The sequence below is a fragment of the Coloeus monedula genome, assembly GCF_965178545.1.
Source record: "Coloeus monedula genome assembly, chromosome: 10".
NCBI lineage: Eukaryota > Metazoa > Chordata > Aves > Passeriformes > Corvidae > Coloeus > Coloeus monedula.
Window position 1 is genome coordinate 13788024 of NC_138790.1, and position 20596 is coordinate 13808619.

At 36.0% G+C, this 20596-nt stretch overlaps 1 protein-coding gene across 2 annotated transcripts in view; it reads left to right on the top strand.

Moving 5' to 3' along the window:
- ACAP2 (ArfGAP with coiled-coil, ankyrin repeat and PH domains 2) overlaps positions 1-20596 on the top strand; it is a 63946-nt gene that overhangs the window by 26631 nt on the left and 16719 nt on the right. Inside the window, exons 7-13 of one of the 2 annotated variants that reach the window (XM_082287680.1) lie at positions 381-425; positions 1480-1575; positions 5899-5973; positions 12582-12694; positions 14850-14870; positions 17975-18026; positions 19399-19499. In XM_082287680.1, the coding sequence (XP_082143806.1) occupies positions 381-425; positions 1480-1575; positions 5899-5973; positions 12582-12694; positions 14850-14870; positions 17975-18026; positions 19399-19499 (503 nt within the window). The remainder of the gene's footprint in view (positions 1-380; positions 426-1479; positions 1576-5898; positions 5974-12581; positions 12695-14849; positions 14871-17974; positions 18027-19398; positions 19500-20596) is intronic. The other variant, XM_082287681.1, reaches the window with a different exon arrangement.

Genomic DNA, 20596 nt, shown 5'->3' on the forward strand with positions numbered 1-20596 from the left:
GGTGGGCTGGCTTAGCTCACATGGTTTGAAACATCTTGAATTCAGTCTCTTGAAAACGGGTACCAATTTTCCTTGCTTGCAAGGTGTATTATATTCATTCTAGCTAGCATGAGGTGTCTTGTATTTTCCTTTCTGGTGTGAGATAATTGTGACTATCACCATGAAGCTGAAGCTTTGCAAGTGTTGTCCGATTACATCACTGTGATATCATGACAGAACTAGAATGCATCTTCTTTTAAAAGTACTTTGGGAAGTCTGATATTGAGCTATCTTCTTCCAATGTTTTTAGCTTGGATATTTGGGGATTACTGGGGGAAAAATTGCAAATAAAATAGGAAGTTTAGAATAAAAGGAATTGCTTGTTTGTTCTTTTTTCTTAGATCAATGTTCTTCAATCTAAAAGGAGAGCAGAAATCTTAAAATCGGTAAGATATACTTTATCCTCTATATATCAAGTATTTTAAGCCATCTGAAATTAAAAATATGGCCACAAAGCAGTATGTTAAAAATGTAGTTCTTTTATTAATCAAAATGTTATCAGTACATTTGGCAATTTGGTGACTGTCGGTTTGGCCTTTACTGTAACTGGACATACATATTTAACTGTTTTTGACTATCCTTTTGGTTCAGATTTGAACACTTACATGTTTTCACTACTGTTGATCCCTTGGTATATGTTTCATGGTTAAAATCAAACTCTGCCAAGTATTCTGCTGTTTAGGTCTGGTTTATTACTTTGTAAACAGTAAGTGCTACTTACTTCTAAGATGACTTCTGCTATTTCTAAGAAGAGGGCAAATTTTAATATGAATAGTATATCTGCTAAATTAATATAAAGCTATATTTGCGTGCCAATTTTCTTCACATTGTATTCCCTTTTTTACTTTACATTATCTCTGTTAAAAGTTTATCGAGGTAGAGAGTGACAAATTAAATAGTGCTTTCAAATGTCTGAAGTTGCTCTCCCATAATTTTCTTAATTCTTTAAAAAGTAGAAACTTCAGTTGGGCTGACTTATAACTGCTTGCTATTCTGCTCTGCACCGAAGTTGTTTTCTATTTTAAGGCTAGACAGTCTTCTCAGCTATGTTTATAAAGGTTATGGGTTTGGATCATCAGTAAAATATTCTGTAGCTTTCTCTAGCTTACATGTCCCAGTTAAACAGGAGATAACAAAAATTTCAGGTGACATTAATTAGAGGTAGTTTTCTGCCCATTAAGTAGATTTCTTTTGTTTTCCTCATGGGGTTAATCCTATCAACTGATTTCTGAGGTTTTTGGCTTGGTTCTTTGCTTCCTTTACCTTGCATGTTTATTTTACAACATTGGAAGCTCTATGAGGTATTGATGTAAAACTGTCAGGACACGAGAGGAGAAATTAAACCTGAAATTGTAGGTGATTTATGTGAATTAAGTGACATATTTAGGTGATATGTGATATAACTTTCAGGAGAATAAATATTTACTTTGTTCCTTCTAGATGTTATCGTTTATGTATGCACATCTGGCTTTTTTCCATCAAGGCTATGATCTGTTTAGTGAACTTGAGCCCTACATGAAAGATCTTGGTGCACAGGTAAGAATTTTTTTTTTTAAATTCATAACTATACACTGAAATGGAGGAAATCTTGATATATGCCTACATATCAGGTACTTCATAGATTTATTCAACAAAAAGGGAATTGTAGTATGATAAAGGCAAAGCATAAAGAATATACTGTAATGAGAGGGATGAAAATAGTTGCAAACTGAAAGTTGTCTGTTTACTAAAGTTAATACTACCTTTAGGATTTACATACTTTAGCATAGCCATGTACTGCTCTGTGAGGTACATTGTGATATTCAGGACACAGGATTATGTGGATTTCAAAATTTTTATATATGACCCAAGTTTATAAGTATATCTAATAATAAAAAATAAATTAGGCTGGTTTTCCATCTACTCATACGCTTTATTTACTGTATAAATTATGCAGTCTGCATAATTAAACTTTGGTGTTTGCAAATATAACTTTGATGTTAGCAAGTTAGACCATAAAACAGAAGTATGATTTTAATAAGTAGTGCAAAACTGAGTTCCTACATGGACTCCTTCTTGCCCAGTTTTGTTGTTTAAGAACACACAATTGTCGTTTTTGGGTTTTCAGTGAGGGACTCATGAAAAACTTAGATGGACTACTGCCAGCTGCACACAGGAGACACTGAAAATGGTTATGGAAATAGAATAGAACATACAGTATTCAAATGAAGATCTGTCTGTGGTGCAGGAAGAAGACTCAGCAATGTCTTGACTTGTTCTTCAGTGCAAGTTATATGAGCACATCTTACTTGCCTCTATCTGAGGACTTGCAACAAGTGCTCTGATACAGACCCCTCTATTGCCACTTCCCAAACAAATCCACAAAGCAGCCAACCAAATTTTTAAGTGTCTGTCCAGGTAAAAAAAGCAAATAAATGACAGCAAACTTCTACATTCATCTTGAGTAGATGTCATTGAATGTCTAAGAGATGAAATTGTTCTGAGCTGGTTATTCCTGCCACCACGCTGTTGTCATCTGTGCCCCTCAACCTCCTTCTGCATCTGTGCAGTGAAGCAGATTGGGAACTGTAGAAAATAACTCCAACATCCAATGGCTGAATAGTTATTTTTCTGCTAGACTAGGCCCCAGTTGGGTTACTGTGGGTCTTAATTACGTGTAGAAACATGTCAGGTCTTGGTGTAATAGGGACACTTGAACAGTTCAGGTGGATGTTGCTTTTCCATAGTAGTGCCCTTTATTCTTTCACACCCTTCCGGTCTGGGTTGTAACTGTTGAACTGTAGTGTCTGGTAGTATAATGTGTGTGTCCTGTACTTCTGTGGAAGAGGGGACAGGGAAAGGAGACAAAAACTATGGAGTTGATAGTGGAGTTGATAGTTATGCTGTCAGCCAGGCTTCAATGTTTCCATTTCATTGACATGAGTCGAGCAAGAAAACACAAGGTTATTTTTGAATGTCTGGTCATGCTTTTGCTTGATCTGGTGAGGAGCACTGTGTAGCATTCATTTTGGTGCTGGTATCATAGCAACTGAAGGAGTTAAATTTAGAAAATCCATAGCTAAGAATGTTTTAAATATATCGCAGATGGAGCAAGGATAGAATGAAGACCCTAAAGTTGTACAACTTGCGGAATTGTTCTTTTGTAGCTGACCTTGGCATTTAAGTAATGGATATTTTTCATGACCGAAGAAGATTTGTAAATAATTGTTGAAAGTTTTAACAGTTGATGGCTTTGCAGCTTGTACTGGTTGAAGCTTCTGCCTTTAGCAAAGTATGTTGTGACATAACAAGGATTTGCTGGATTTTTGTGAAAATGCTGTTAGATTCCTTCTGTTGGTGAGTTTTCATTCCTAGGTAAATTTTATGTATGATCTTAATTACAAGGGTTAACAGCATCTGAAGTAAAAAAATTGATCTTAAATAATATAGCTATAATTTTGAATTATTTTTATTTGTATTTTCAAAAGAACTGTTTTACTGTGATGGAATAGGATTAAGCAATTTTGCTTTCTGTATACTTCAGGTCAGGGTAGGATCCCTTGGTAATCAGATCACTGAAGGGGAATCTTTAGTGTGCAAACATGATACGAGCTTTTGCGTGGAAACTATGGTATTTGGTACTTTTCATATGAAGTATGTTATTAGCTTAAAAAGAAAACATTTACATTTTCATTGAGACGACTATTCAAAAAGCTAAATATTTTAGTCTGACTTAATTCTCCTCAGAATAGAATCCTCCTCAGTTAGAGCATTATGTTTATAAAAATACATTTACCAGTGAATGCAATAGTATGAAAAACCTAATGTTCTGAAAATTTTCCAGTAATGCTATAATGACTGGGATTTTGATAGTTTAGTTGTGATTTGCTACATGTGTTGATAGTTGTATGCTGCTGGTCTCTTTTAAGAAATTGACGTGCTGCTCACCTGAGTGGAAAGGAAGAAACTGGTTTGAGCTTGCAGACAGGAACGGTGCAATGCTGTCTTCATAGTAAAAAAAGTAACTGATGGAATGAGCTGCTGTTAAGAACTTTGTTTTGGCTGTGGTAAATGTATCCTCAAACACTTGTATTCAAGATAAATTAGAAGTAATTGCCCTACCCTGAGTGACTGCCTTCTGTTTCATCTAATGGGGTAGAAGGAAGAATTTCTTGGGGGCCATGCGCAGTTTCCTGAATCTGAAATTTTAGCAAGGAACTTGATTCCTATAAAGCTTTGAACAGCGCTTGACCCAGTTCTCGTCTTTATCACAAAAGAAAGGGTTTCCCAAGGATTCTTGGTGCAAAAAAGCCTTTGAGCCCATTTAGAGGCTCTTGCGTCATTTTTAAGTCCTATGGCTACATAAATGTGGCATCTGGTCACTTCAGTATGTTCATGTTCACAAATACCTGTAAAGGTATGAAAGTGCTGATATGGTTTTTTGAGCCAGAGGGGAAGACAGGAAGAGAAGAGTTTAAAAAAGTAACAGAGTATGGAATTGAATCCAGATGTTTCAGCTTTCTGATGGCTCCATAATTGTTGGAGACTGTCTAGCACAAGGGTGTAAGAGCCTGTTATTGTCCCTTTTTTTCTCATTTATATCATGTCAAGCAGGGGAAGTAAAAGACTGGGGAAATGGCCAGAGTTGGCAGGGCCTGTCACTTGTGGTTCTGAGAGGGGGTGGAGGGGATCCTATTTGTGTGAGGATCAGAGGATCTGTTAGTCATCTCTGCTGTCTGCCAAGTGAGTGACCCAGCTGGGAGCTGGTGCTGCTGCACACTGCTCGTGGTGTTCTTGTTGTGGGCCTGGAGCAGAGACAGCTCTGTCCCACAGACTGAGAGCTGCAGGCTGAGCCCTGTGCTCGGTGCTGCGTCTGCATCGCTGCTCACTGAGATGCTGGGGCTGGGTTAATGGCAGGCTGGTGTTACAGGCTGCAGAATGGAGGGGCTCATCGGGTTCCATGGCCTGGCACATAAGTACCAAACCAACTGGTATTTCAGGCAACATCTGCTTCCCTTCTGCGTTTCTTATTTAAACATGAAGGCCTGTATAAAACAAACAAACAACAAAACCTAAAGAACCAAAACTATAAAACAAAAACAACAACAAAACCCCAAAGCAACCAACCAACCACAGAAATTTCCTACTCCTTTTTTTTTCTTCTTTTTTTTTTGTGATTGTAAGAACAAGAAGTTTATGTGGTAGTGCTAGAGACATGTTTATAGCAAGTTTTTGGGTAGTGTCTTTTTTATTATCACAGACTCTGTAAGTAAGTTAACTTAAATATTCTCTGTGACAACCTCTGTTATTTTCAGAACCATGTTTTTATTTCCAAAATTGGTTTGAATGTCTCTCCCTAAGATTTCAAGTAATTTTGCTCAAGTACTGCTGGTCAGCTGATCAAAGCTATTAACACAAAATCCTGGTTGAGACAGTTCTCCCACTTTATGGGGGGAACAATCTGTAGCATTTGCTCCTTCTAGTTTTTGCTGCTTCTGCCAGTGCTGCTGCATAGGCCAGCAAGAGCAGCTAAAGCATGAGTCATCCTCTTGGGAGACTGAGCACCAATGCGGTACAGAGTCGCATATGCTTGGCACCATGCTGTTCTTTGAAACAGTTCTTCTAATGCTTACAAGAAATGTACACCTTTGTAGAGGTTAATTCAGGGTGGCAGAGCAGTTCGTTAAACGAGGCTTCAGTGGTTATTCAAGGTAAACAATTTGTGACAAAGAAGTAATTACACTATGCAAATAAAATAAAAGTCTTGCAATGTCTAGACATAATGTGTTCCTTTTTTTTTTTTTTGTCAGCATTATGAAATCTACTGAGCCAAATTTCTCATGATAATCTAAAGATCCAATTTTCTCTTTCTCTTTACAGCTGGATCAGTTGGCTGTAGATGCTGCGAAGGAGAAGAGAGATATGGAGCTAAAGCACTCCACTATTCAACAAAAGGTACTTGACAGAATGTGAAAGGCAGGCTGCACACACATTTTTTTATCTGTAGCATCTCTGCCCAGCATCTCTGCATCAGAACTACAAGGGATGGTATTTTTAGTGCAGGGAGACAGACTGACACGTCATTAGGTGTTGAGTTGGATTGCAGATATTAATTTTGTATTACTGAACAAAATATTATGCTTAGATTTTACTGAAACATAAATAGAACAGTAGAATTTATTTGAATGCTGAGATTCTAGCATTTCAGTAGAACTCTTAGTTCCTATTACATCTTGGATTCAATAAATTGTACAGGTTTCTGTGTTTCTCTGCTGTGTGTTTTGTACAAGAGGTGTATGTGCTGCACAGCCCTACAGCCATGGGATTTGGACTGTGCCAAATCCATGTGCAACACTTGGAGCTTGTGTGGCAGCTGCTGTTGCATATGAAGAGCAAAAGTAAACTTTTGTAAAGAGTGTCTAATGTACTGGTTCAACTGTGCACAGATGAAATTGAGAACATTTAGTTGCTGTTTTGGGAAGATTGGTGCAATAATTCTTTTTACTTGAGAAATATTTAGGCAATTCATGTTGGGGAATGACTTCTGTTGTTTGGATGTTTCAGAAGCTCTAGATCAGTATTGGTTTTGCAGGTATAATGCTAGAAGTTAAAAATATCTCCAATGAACTCTCTGGTAGTGAGCTAATACTGCAGGCACTTTTGAAAGGGATTAGATACCAGTTTAAAGGTAATGCTACACTTCTTACTCTCATTCAAATACATTTTGTATCTGTTCAGGTAGCATAAATTAAAAAAAACCCACCCAATGTAAATGAAATCTGGTAACTAAATTCAAGAATGAAAACATGCTGAGCTTATAAGTTGGGTAGCCTTAGTAGGAGCCAATATTAATACTAATGGGAAAAGATAACACTTGTCATTGCTGAAAACATTTTTATTGGTGCATCCTATCATCCCTTTAGGAGTTGGTGAGAAGCATTGGGTTTGCTGTGAAATTGAGCAGATGTGATGATGAGGGCAGAGCTGACGTGCTGTGCTTGGAGTCAGGAGATAACTACAGGCAAGGAAGGGGAAGAAAGCGGGGAAGTGGGAAAGATGGAACTTGAGAATTAACGCTGAAGGTCAAATTTTAAGGGTTTTGGGTTTAAAGGCCTAGTTTCAGGAATGGACAGTAGTTGAGAGGTTTACTGTTAAGAGAACAGTGGTGCTTCGTGAAGGATGTAAGTTATGAGCAATTATCTTTTAACTGGCCATAGAAATAATAACTTGTCACCATGAATTATGGTTATTGCTGTTGCCAATGGTGTTTACAGTCTTTGTTTTTTCTTCAAATGCTGCTTAAGGCTGCTTTACAGGTAAACTGCTTCTACTAGTTTTAATTACTACTGAAACTTTAAGCTTCACGAAACTTGATGAGCCATATCTGTGTGTAATGTAAATGTTCTTGGTTTCTAGTAGCAGTGACGATCACAATGATGTTACTTTTATTGTTGCTTACTTTAATTGACATTTTAATGCTGTCTCTAGAATATAATCAGGGCAGTCAGAATGTACTGTATGTTGTCCTCTTAAGTTCTGTGTTTTGAGTTGTAAATGTTGTCTCCTGTCCTTATCAGTGAAGTCACTGTCGCATTTTTGTGCTGTTAATGCCTAGACTGTGTTTTATTGGAGATTCCTCTTACAGCTTGTCCAATCATTTTCTTAGTTTCTTATTCAAATCATGTTGTCTGTTTTTGTCTCCTCCTACTTGCTTTTCCCAGCCTGCACACCAAGTTAGCTTTCAGCTCATCAGGATTTCAGAACTGCCTTAGACTTTGGATCTTGTTCTTTTTATCATTACTTGTCATCTGGTCATCCTGTCCCAGATGGCAGCTTTATTCCCTGTTCTCTTCACATGTCTTGTCATGTTGCTTTCCACTGTGTTGCCTCTTAGGCATATGTTCCCAAATCTTCCAATGCCAAATCCTTCCATGTTTTATAACAACTGAAGCTTCTAAAGCTTACTGTGTTGAATATTCCGTGAGGTATATATGCATTTAATATACTGAAGTTCTAATCCAATGCTTCAGAATGATGCCTTTCCTTCATTGTGTGGATAAAGAACAGTTCCTTTTCTGAAATGTATAGGTAAGTGCATACGTGCACACACCTACCCACCCACTACCTGTGTTTGCATATATGTGCATATGCATGCAGAATAGTTGCACTAATTAAATAACCCATCTCACTTTTCTGTATAATCATTGTCCTACTTAATTAGGCTGTTGATGGAGAGGCTATTATAAGTGTCATGGAAGGGCTTGGTCACCAATACAGTGTGATTTCTTTTTTAACAGAGTTGATATCTGATTTACTTTTTTAAATTACTTTTAAGTTTTGTAGTCTATTCACTCAGAAAATATGCAGGAAAGTTTTTGGGTTTTTTTTTTCAGTGTTAGAAATTAATTTTTCTGTATTAAACTGGAGCAACACATACTATGAATTAATCTAGAAATTTCATGATCATTCTTGGAAAATTTTGCAATACATTTTTATAGGGAAAGATTCATATTAAAAGAGTGGTGTCACAGTGTCAATACATCAGACATGACTCATGTTTTCTGAGCTGTTTGCAGCCCACTGCTGTAGCAACACGGTGAATTAAGAAATTCTTGAAAAATTAGTTGCACCTGTGAGCAGCTTCATGGCTTTTTGGTTTTGTGTCAGAGCTAATATTATGTTCTAAAATGAGGGAGATGATACAGGAAAAGTATTTGCGTTGAACTTCAGATAGTTTTTGTTGTATTCAAATCCCTTTTTCATTACAGTAAAATCTTCTTCTGAAGCTGGAGTGAGAATGATTTGAAAATTTTTAACATCTTGAGTAAACAAGGTGATAGGAAACCAGATGCTACCACAGTCACAAAGCAGGCGTAAACCAGAGCTGCCATTGAGAAGTTGTGCAGAATAATTCCCATCTCCAAAACTAAAGATGTGCTTGTATTTCAAGTGACTTGTTTGCTCGATGACACTCTTGCATTCTCTCACTCTGTCCTGGACTGTAAACCTTGTCGCTTGTGGTGTCTGGTGTTTTAAGCATTTCCTCAAGGGACTTTTCAGCTTAAGCATGTCAAACATCTCTTGCCAATGGGAAGGGAATGGAAGCAACTTTCTAAGTGGGGGGTTTGCACAGTTAGTGTCTCTTGTTTAGTATATGCTGGCCTAACTTTTCAGGTTAGTCTTTTCTTTAGTAGTTATGCTCTCCCGTGTGCTGCTTTAAAAAAAAAAACCTTGAAAAATGCTACTTCTCTAAAGTAAAAAATCATTTGGGTTACGCATTCACTGTTAAAATACAGTTCCTAAGATTTACTGGTAAAATGGTTTGAATAGCTTTCATGGCCTGATAGCAATTTTGAAAGCAATTCAAAAGCTCTGCTGCTGAAAATTATGGGGGGTTTTGTTTTGGTAACAAGAAAATTATACGTAGAGAAACAAAAAACATGCAAGCTCTGAAATAAATCAAGTATGTGTGATGAATTGATACATTCATATGAAAGTGCATTCACTGCAACACTGTCAAGAATATTAAGTGTTCTGTGACACACCAGATTAGTATTATTTCTGGAGATGAAAGTTGTTTCTCCATTGCCAGCTGGTTTGCTGTACCTCATGGACATTTAAAGAAAAAGGGGAAAAAAAAGGCACGAAAGCATGCTGTGTGCTTCACTTATATAACCCATTTCTACATGTTTCTCTTCCAGTAGCAGCCAACCGTGAAAAATGAGTGTCAGAATAGAAGCCATAGATGTTTCTTCTTTCAAATCCAAATGAAATGTGCGATGTAGCGCTTCAGTGAAAATTACATAATACTGGCTAAATTTTCTTGGTTCTGGTTAGGTGAAATGTACTTTAGTCCTAATTGACACCTAATTAGTTTAATTATGTTTAAAATGAAATCTTTACCAGTTGTGTGCCTGCTGGCAGAATACAAAATTCCGAATCACATACAGTGACTGAGTTTATTAACATGTGATTCTCTTATGCGGGACACTGGAAAGATATGGGTGGATTTCTCTCCACCCCTGATTATTTTTCATGATTCACTGAACTTTTCCATGCACTAAGATAAAAATAAACTATAATGTGACTGCTTTGCTCCTATTTTTTAATTATAAAATAGTAGAGACTGTAAGATCAGAACACAGCTTATTTAGTTTCTTTTTCTACTTTTATCTATGTAATTGAAATGGAGCATGTTTTTTTTCTGATTGTTTGGCCATCTTTTTCTTGACTGCAACTTTATCAATGAAGTTTTATGGGTAAAGCACATGGAAGCCTTACTCCCTCCCCCCTCAAGCTGGTAGTCTGCCATGTACAGTTAAGGAGATATTTGACATTTTTCTCTATACTCTGGTGTTTTTTTCTGCTCTGTAAAAGTGGAATTCAATCAGGAAAGTAGTTAAAAATTATGCTAAATGCACTTCATGAGAAGGGTCAGTATTTTAGACAATTTGGGCTGAGAGTGTGGCATGATAAATGATCCAAAAGGTTTTCTGTCATACTTGTATACATCTTCAAAGCATAGTTCTGGACTCACTGGAAAAAGACAGCTGCATTTTCTGCAGCAGTTCTCCAAACCCAGAGGAAAATGTGATTACGTATTTTGGACAGAAAAGACTGAGGGAATGTATGTTATCTTTAACTAGACAAGGAGTTGCAGACATCACTGAGGCAGGAAGATGCAAATCTTTAGCAGGTTTCATTATGTTTGGGAGCTGGTAAGTTAGAGTAATTTATCAATTTTTGGGGAAGGTAGGGAATGTGACATCAGCATGTCTAAGTTTGTGCACAGTGGTTTTCTCTTCTTTTTATTTTGAGAGCTTAATTGAAGCCTTTTATGTTCAGCGTGTTCTGATCTAGGAAACAGGCAGAAAATCAAAGTTGTTAAATGCTGAATAATAAATACAAAATTTGATTTTCTTTTGGTGAAACTTTCATTTGTAACTTGTATGTTTATTCAGATTGGTATATGGTAGTGATATGATAGTTCCATTTTCTTTCAGAACTCTTGCATTGATCATCTGTCAAATAATAAAAATCTAGATTTAACATTTCAACATTAGTTAATCTATTCAGATTAGTAACAGCTTAAAACAGTGAGTAATTTTAAGGAGTTTGTGCTGTGCTGACTGGGGAGCTTAAAGGGCCTATTTTAATATTTGTCACCATTTCACTATCATGTGTAATTAACCTTGGATTGGACCAAACCATCTGCATGTATAAGAGTAAACATCATGTGTAGCACGAAAGTTGTGTGCATCCTGGACTGTTACATAGGGCTAATGACTATGTTGGTTTTAAAGCTACTTTTTGTAATAAATATTTGTTGCCTCTTTTCCTTTATGTATAGACAAATTTCTAAGGAACAAACTACAAAACAGAGACTTTTAGGTATACTTTTCACACAAAGCTGTTGTTTGCAATTTACATAAAGTAACTACTGAAGATTCAGGAGAGTGATATTACAAAGTGTTCTCTCTTTTCAGTATTTAACTTGTTTGGGTTTTTTATTCTGAAACTTAATTTTCAGTAACATGTCTCTTACACCCTTGTTAAGGGGAAGAAGCCATATGTTGCTAGTTTACTTTAACGATATATTTTAATAACAATTAAATGAAATTATAGCATGTATATTATTTTCTTCTCTCGACAAAGTTGTGATAAATTATGTCATTCCATGTGTGCTTTTTCATGCACCCCTAGTAGTTGTTAGTCTCCCACTCACTGAATATCTGAACTCTACCTCCCTGGGAAGAGTCCATGCTATTCTCAATGAAATGTGAAAGCCAATGATCACCACATGTATTATTACTTAGTCTAACCTACCTTTGCTAAAGATGTGAAGCAGTCAGCCTTTCTAAAACTTGGAAAGCTGCTATTAATTGTTATTAGCTGGTTTTAGTTGTTATTAGGTTGATGGGAATGTATATTCCTTTGTCCTACTTGTAATTTTGTAATCTTATCCAAGATCATAAAGAAAAAAATACTGCTAAGATCTTGTCGTCATTGCCAGCACCATGATTACTTTACTTTAGAGTTAACTGATAGCATCATCTTTATTTGATTACTTGTCTTCTAAGTTCCTATGCAGCTCAGCTGTCAACATGACAGAACTGAAGAAAGTGCTAAAGCACGACTGGTTTTATACAGGTGTCTGCAACAGGCTGCAACTGTTTTTCAGTTTTGACTCGTAACTTTCATTATTTCTTTTCCTCTGCTTTTCTGTCCCCCTTCTTGGGAATATATGGGAGACCATTTGAGCAGACAGTTGAAGCATCAGATGCTCTGTCAACAATTTTTGTCCTCTACTTGGCTGTAGAGGTCACCAATACCTGAACAAGAAATTCCCCTTGTTGCAGGTAAAGTAAAAATCTTCAGCATTCTCATTGCCTGAAATTGCTTTTTTAAAAAAAGCCATCGGGGCTGAGAGTCATGGTTTGGCTTATAAGTGTTGCAAGCAAAACATTATTCCTAGATATTTACTCCTTGACAATAGTACTGCTCATATTTGAAGTTTCATTTTAACTGCAGTGTGTTTTTCTTGTCTTGTTCCTTTGTACTAGGATTACTCCAGCGATGATACTAAACTAGAATACAATGTAGATGCAGCCAATGGCATCGTTATGGAAGGTTATTTATTCAAGCGAGCCAGCAATGCCTTCAAGACTTGGAACAGGTAATTATTCAGAACCTCTATTTTCTGCTTATAAAATTACTGCTTTTTCACCTGAATTCTGATCTCATTCATGATCTCTGTAACCCACTGACCCCATAGTTTGGACAGAGCACTGGGGTCACTGTTAGTTAACGCAGAGATGACACTTCAAAGCCATTTTTCCTTGTTTTCTGTCCTAGTTGTTCACAAACCTTTCTCTTGTGAAAGCATGTGCTAGGAAAGTGTTAGAAGACAGAGTAGAATGGAAGTTGTATAGCCATTGGAAGCAGAGAAAAACAGTCAAGGACTCATGTTATTTTTCCTGAAAGATAAGCAATGTAATTGTTATCCTTTAGAATTCCTGTCCTGTGAAGTGACTTTTGCTTAGTAGTTTTGATGGCCCTTTTGGGAATTCAAAATATATTGTTAGTCATGTATCTTTAACAATATATTTTTCTGCTATTTACAGTAGAAAACTCTATTTACTATATTTAACAGTATATGTTACTATATTTAACAGTATATTTTTCTACTATTTAAATATTTTTATTCCTGAGTAGGAATTCTTTTGCATTTTGAAGGGTGTGTGCTTTTTTCAAGGAAATATATATGCTGGAGCATTTACAGCACAATTGGATACAGGTCTTGAATTTTAAATGCAATTTGTTGAGATATAGAGCTCTCTTTACTGTCCATGTTCTGCTATTTTTTCAGCAGTGCTTCTGTTAAACTATTTGCTGTGTTTCAAAGAATGTGCATCTGAGTGTGTGGTCCCTTACAATCTTAATTATTCTATACTTCCCTGAGCATATCAGCACACCACAAGCGTGTAAGAAATTGGGATTGCTTCAGTTAAATCTGTAGACTGATGCAAGGGCCACTGCTGTCAGTAAGAATGTATCTATATTAGCTAGTCATGGGCAACTAGTACAAAGGATTTTGCTTTGGACTGCTTCTGGTCTGGTTCTTTGGCCTGATTATTCATCTGTAGTTGTAATGTACCTTCTGGGTTAGTTTCATGCAAGCAGAATTCAGAGTTCTCCAAGACAAATCTGTGAAGTATCAAAGGATGGCAAAGGGAGAAAACTGGGAGATGTGCATCAAAAGCACATTCCTGGTGTGAAGTAAAATGTTAGTGTAAACATACTGAGAAAAATCTGCAGTAAGAGAGCAGGAGACTGTCCTTCATTGGATTCCCAAGGGGCTGAAAGGGTCCTTTTTGCCAAGGTGGTTTGCAGGATTGACTGAAGGCAAAACTCTGACCCTGTCTCTGGGTTCCTCTTTTGAATAGCAGGAAGGCCTTGCTCTGCAGGAAGGTGACAGGAGGGAGCAGGACAGGAGTGTCTTCTTCCACATGGCTTCATTCCTAGTAATACTGTACATGTGTCTCATCTTAAAGTGGTTAGAGAGTAGGATTCAGTTAAAACTAACTTCTGTATTTTGGTAATTTAAATGGATGCCAAGTAAATAAGGAGAAGTTGTAATTAAATCAAGGTACACAATGACATTCCTTCAGATTAAGTTACAGATTTGAACATACCTAATAAAAGCATATCCAAGCAATAATTTATTTAAGAGAGCAAAGATAAATGGCTCATTAATGAGTCAGAGCTGCCTACTTTATTACATAATTGATATGTACTTAGAGATTTTTCTTCTGTTTATCACAGGAGCATTCAATAAACCTTTAACCTTTTTAATATTAGATTCTTGATAATTTATCTCACTGTGATAGAGTAGTTGGATGCTTTTAGGCAAAAAATAGGATTGGATATACTATCTATAAACAGTTCTGAAATTGATCAATCATTTAAATTTTGTATTCCACATATTCACAAACCATTACTACTTGTTATTAAACTACTGTTATCATACATAAAATATACATTTAAGACCTTCATAATGAAGACAATTTTTAATTTCTGAATCTAGCCCCCCATTTTTGCTATGTTTTAATAAAAATAAAGAAGTATTTTTGTTATTTTTATTTCTGAATACATTTGTAATTGCTTGCTATGCTGTAGGCACAGAAGGGGTTGCTGCCATTTTCCACTGCCTGTTTCACTTGATGGAATGATCATGCTAATTCTTTTCTTATTTTGCTCATTTTGCATTTTTCATTCCTTTTCCTCCTTTCCCTTATGTTTTAATCCTACCCCATTTTTTCACATGACAGGAAAAAGCCAGATCACATCAGGTACCAACCAGCTTCTTTTATACCTTCCCAATGTTTCCTTGGCACGCAAAAAGCTCTTCATTAACCCTGCATTTAATTTTGATTACTTGCAATGGATGTATAAGTGGCTCAGTCTAAGAAAATAACAGAAGGATTCTGCCTGGGATGCCAGTATACCTGCTGCTCAACTCCTTTAAAAGACTTAGAAAGATTGAGCTAGTTTTCAGCTAAAAAGAAAGCCAAGTTTCTGCACTCAAACTTCTGAGCATACAAGATCAATGTCTTGACTTTTTCCAATTGAAGTTGATGAGATTTTTTTTTCTTATCAGCTGCATTGGGAATAGATGTGCTTTTAAATGTTGTGCATTCTTAATCACTCTGTTTTAATTATGTGCTGCTAGAGAAGAAAATTGTTTCTTTCTGAGAATCACAAAGCACAATTCATTGTTTTATGTAAAATTCAAAATAAATTTTATATTTCTTTTCAGTATTACTCTCAGTTCTCAGAAATTGGAATTTTTTTCCTATAGATTTTGTGTGTTTTCCTATTTAACAAATACTGTTTTGAATTGTGTAGGTATAAATGATGGAAAACATTCAGTTTCTAAACAGCAACAACTGTATTTAAGCACTACGAAGTGAGACAGTGTAAATTACTTTAATATTCCCAAGAATGTTTTCTCCTTCACCATGCTTCTCTCTTGCTTCTGACAGAATGACATGTTTAAAGAAACTTTGGTAATAATCAGTACTTACTTCATCCATGATGCCTAAAGATTTATGAAATTATTCTTAGAACCTGATAGATGTGGGTTACCCTGTAGCAGCACCTTCAGTACAGAGATTGTACCTCGGAAGTTCCTGGCTGATGCTGGTGTAGACCCCCAGCAGTCTGTTTGCTACACCAGAGTGTAGATTTCATTGATGGTATTTGGTTAACGTAGAATAACTCCAAGTTTTTGGCCTAAATAAAACTGCTGTGGTGCTGACACCTTGGAGGGCAGCCTGACACTTTCATCTTGTTAAGCATAAAAAAAAATGTATTAACTCTGACATCTACTTCAAAAGTGTGATCTATAAGTTATCCTACATTCTAAATTGTTGATCTTGTTTGGTAAAAGTTTCTTTTAGCAAAGTGCCAAAACATGCACCCTTTTTGGCTGGACTGAAAAATTTTTTTAACAGATTTAATTACTAGTAAAAAAAGGGACTGAAATACTTCCCAAACTTCTAGACTAGGTTTTAAAGATGGCACAAATTTGTGTTACAATTTTTGTGTTCACTTATATCCAATTGATAAGATTAGAGCTGGTTTACTAGAGTAATTCATTAAATATTTAGCTGTAGAACAAATAAAGCATTGCATTAATGAAGTTAATTGCACTACCTAAGACTGTTATTAGAGGTTTGCTCCATTGCTCTTTGTCTTGGGTCAAGGCTGCTTTTTTTTCTCTTTATCACTCCATTTATTACTTAGGCACTGCTTTTCATGTTGTTCTATTTTGTGTTACATTCAAAAAAAGCACATGAAAAAAAGACTGAGTTTATTTCCTTTTCAAGTCTGTTTTTTTGTTGAGTTTCCTATATAAATATTAGCAATAACCTGCCTTATATTTGAGGCATACTTACTGCATCTGTAAATAGATGGTAAAGATGATACCTTTTCAATAGCAGTGACCAAAATGACTGCTGTTAATAAATTGAAAAAGTCAAGGATGACAGGACATCCTGTTGTTGCTTTTTAAATTAAATGTATCTGCACAACATTTGAAAAGATTAACTGTTAAAAGGTAGAATCTCATCTGTCTACTAAGCACTAACTTTTCTAACAAATACTAGATTTTCTGTTTTGAATCTAACATTTTTTGTATATATTAATTTTTTTAATCATCTTCGTGTGCTTTTTTCTGTGAATGGCTTGTGGTGGTTGAATATATACATGGGGCCCTCTTGTTACTAATTGTAGTAAACTGTAGCTTGAAGCTCAACAACTGGTGGAGAATAACAAGATCTGTTGCAACACAATATTTTGTGTACTGTTACCATTCAAACTAACTGGCAATGCAGGAAAAAGTGGTGTGTGGTAAAGGTGGGGTATCGGAAATAATTGAGGAATGATGCTGTGGTAAACACAGGTTTGCCTTATAAGCCTAAACAAAACACAAGGTGTAAATTTCACTGAATTGTTTTTTTACATTCCCTTCATTTGTCAGTATGAAACAATGCTAATTGGTTAGCTTTTATTTTGTGCATCCGCAAAAGAGCAAGAAAGGTGTGGTTATGTCTGCTGGGTTTTTTTTTTTCATTCAGTGGTCTGATAAAACATCATTGTTAGAGATCTGAGGCACATAGAGATCTGAGGTAATTTTTTCCAAAATGTGAGTGCTTTTTCCATTCTCTGAGTTGTGTCCTATGTGAACAGTGAGTTTGACAAAGAAGGATACAGTTCAGAGGAATTTTTAAACATTATATCTTTTGGATTGGATAGGATGCCTTCATTAAATCTTGTATTTGATACTTTCCTTCAAGGCTGAGGCTTAAGTTAGGATCCTACTTTAAACATTTTTGTTGGGGTTTTTTTTAGTTTTTATATTCAGTCTTTTTATTTCAGGATCAAAAACTTTAAGACGTGCCCAATATAGATAGATATTAAACCTGCTTGGGGTAGCAACACCGAAGTATTTTTAGTGCCTTAGTAAGTTATTTCTTAGTTCTACTCTTAAAAATATTTCACTATTAGTTTACATGGGCTTAAGTATTTTTATTATTCATACTATCTGAGTTTGTGTTATCAAACAACTACTTAAAATTGTAGCTTGCTGCTAAAATACAGAAGGAAATGTTCTTTGAATTGAAAATGTTGTGTGATAGCTTAACTAATGTTGTCATAACATGAATGTGTTTGTTTAGGACTCAAATTATTTGAACCTTGCTTTCTTTTCTGTTTTGTCTCTGCCTTCCCTTTTTTCATTAGTTTCACAAAATATTTGCCAAAACTGACTGCAACATTACTTTTGTGAATTTTTTAATGCAGTCTATCTGTAGACTGTATGTTAGCACATCTCAGGCAAATAAGCACTGTAAAATCAGTTATGTATTCTCTGGATGTCTCTTCATTTGAATAGGCGCTGGTTCTCAATACAAAATAACCAACTTGTGTACCAGAAGAAATTTAAGGTAAGAATCAAAAACTGACTTGGGATAGTTCGGGGTTTGGGTGATGATTTTCCTGATTGATTGGAGAAACTGCTGACATGGCATCCTGTGTGATCTTCAATAACCTACTGCTTTTTTCTAAATTAGTTTCACCCATTGTAAAATGAGACTAATTGCTACACTGACAGATTCTGAGATTCCTGTGCAGTGACTTGTAAGCACATACTTTATTTGCTGTGGGTTTTGTAACCTAGTTAGAGCTTTAAAAGTTGTTGGTCCCAAAAGGCTTGTGCTCACTTGCTGGCAGTCAAATATTCCATGCTGTTCTCTGAGCAGTTGTGTTTAACTCTTTCAGGACTTGCTCCCTCTAGTTACTTACTGGCTCACATACCCAATTCAGCAATTGGGGAAAAAAAGCATGAAAGCTTTTGTTACAAAGCAGTCAGGGTTGCAATATACGTGTACTTACTATTGAAAAGGCACAGTGGTTCAGCAGTCAGTACCTGCCTTGTTGCTTGTGGGAAGTGCAGTAGTTGTATGTTAAAGCAGCAAGTCCAGCTCTGCCCTGAGCCATAGAAGCCTTTTCAGTCGGGTCTTGGGCCCCTGCTCCTTTGTTTGCTGTTCTAGAATCTGCTTTTGCACCATGGAGCTGTAGCTGTTCTTCAGGTTGGAAAAAAATAGAGACTGTATGGAGACGGTGGGGGGAAAAAAAGAGGAAAGAGCTTATAGCAATTAATTCCTCTTCGCTGCAAACAGACCAGATTCAGAGGCTGTTCTTGTTGTCTGATCTCTTATCTGTTAGATCAAGGGGCTTCATTTCTGTGGTTAGAAAGGAAACACGCAGTCGAGCACATTTGGTTGGGCATTTTATGTTTGTGAATTCTCATTGTTTGGTTTTTTTTAACTGCGCCTTTAAAATGCTGATAGCTCAGAATGGAATTCTTATGAATTGAATGAAATTTTAAAACCCACTGCCTTCAGCTTCTGGTGTTTTTTTTTTTTTTATTTGACACTTACAATACTGCTGATTTAGGTATAACTTTTCTGATTTAAATGTGAGTTAATTGCATCTCTTAGAGTATCTTTGTAGTTTGAATACTGTTGTTTAAATTTAAGGTGTTGATTACTCAGTAAACTGGATTGTAGGTAAAAAGAAATTCTCCGAAGTTTGTATTACATTTTAATTGAATATAACTAAACATTAAAATTTATCTAAATATATCCTGCTAAGTATCTCCAGATCCACTTAGTTCAAATTTTATTTTTGGAGGAAAATATTAGTGTAAACAGGCAAATAGAATTAAATTATTAATAATTCAGGATTGAATTCTCATCTTAGTATCAACTATATTATTTTTTCTCTGTGACTTTTTTGTTAACTTTCGTCTCTTAGGATAATCCCACAGTAGTTGTTGAAGACTTGCGGCTCTGCACAGTTAAACACTGTGAAGACATAGAAAGACGTTTCTGTTTTGAGGTGGTTTCTCCAACAAAGTAAGGAGAAGTGATGGAGTATGTTTATTTAAAAATAAAAATCATTACATTTAGTTGTTTTAAAATGCAAGATGAACATTTCTCTTGGGATAGATCAAAACAGGAAAAGTATCTGAAAAATTCTGTTCTCTGAAATTTTGGCGGGGAGTAAGTGATGCTGTGAGAAGTGTTCCTGGTATTTAGTTTACTTTTGGCATTAAAATAAACATGCATTCTTGTGCTTTTTGCATAAATGGCTTATGGTGCAGAGCTCTGCTGTGGCTTAGTAGTAGCTGATACTATCAGCTGCTTGGTAATGTAGAAAATAGGTCTCAGTTTCTCCACATTTCTGATTGGTGCAGTGAGAGAGAAACACATGAATATGCTGTTGTCTCGGTGATGTTAAATTATACTTCAGAGTGCACTAAATGAAACTACCAATTAAAATTATTTTTCATCTCCAGCAGTGCAGTGCATTTGTTGTACTTGGGGAAGTTTGGCATCCTGCCACAGCAAGGGCAGGACACAGATTCCTCATTAGTGATTTTGAGATGTGACCATATCTAAGTTTTTGATATGAGGTCAACCTGCTTTTAGGTTTGGATGCTATCTACACTCCCCACTCCTCCTTACATTTCTCTTCTGAACAGATTGCTGTCCATCCTGATGTTTGCATCCCCAGTTGTGGTTCACTATAACATGCATTTTGCTCTTCCTTGCCTGTGCTTTTTCAACCCATAAGTGTTGGAACAGTTTTGTACTTCATGACCTGTTTCTTTTACTGTTGTTGAGAAAAGTACTGTTTGTCAGAGAGCTTTAAAATTATTCTCTCTTGATCTCAGTGAATGAAAGTGTGTTTTCAAGGACTGATATATGTGTCTTGTATCATGGGGATAAAACGCATTTGAGGATATAAAAAAAAAATTTGGAATAAGGAAAGGAATAGGAAGCTAAGCCATTCTCAGGGGTTTTGGAAGAGTAATTTCTGTATCTATTATCATTACCTGCAAATAATTTTGAAATAAGGAATTTGCAACTGACAGAGGCTCAGCTGCTTTGTTATCTTAAAGTAAATGGATTTATTAGATGATGCCTACTAAACAATATACTTGTGGTGA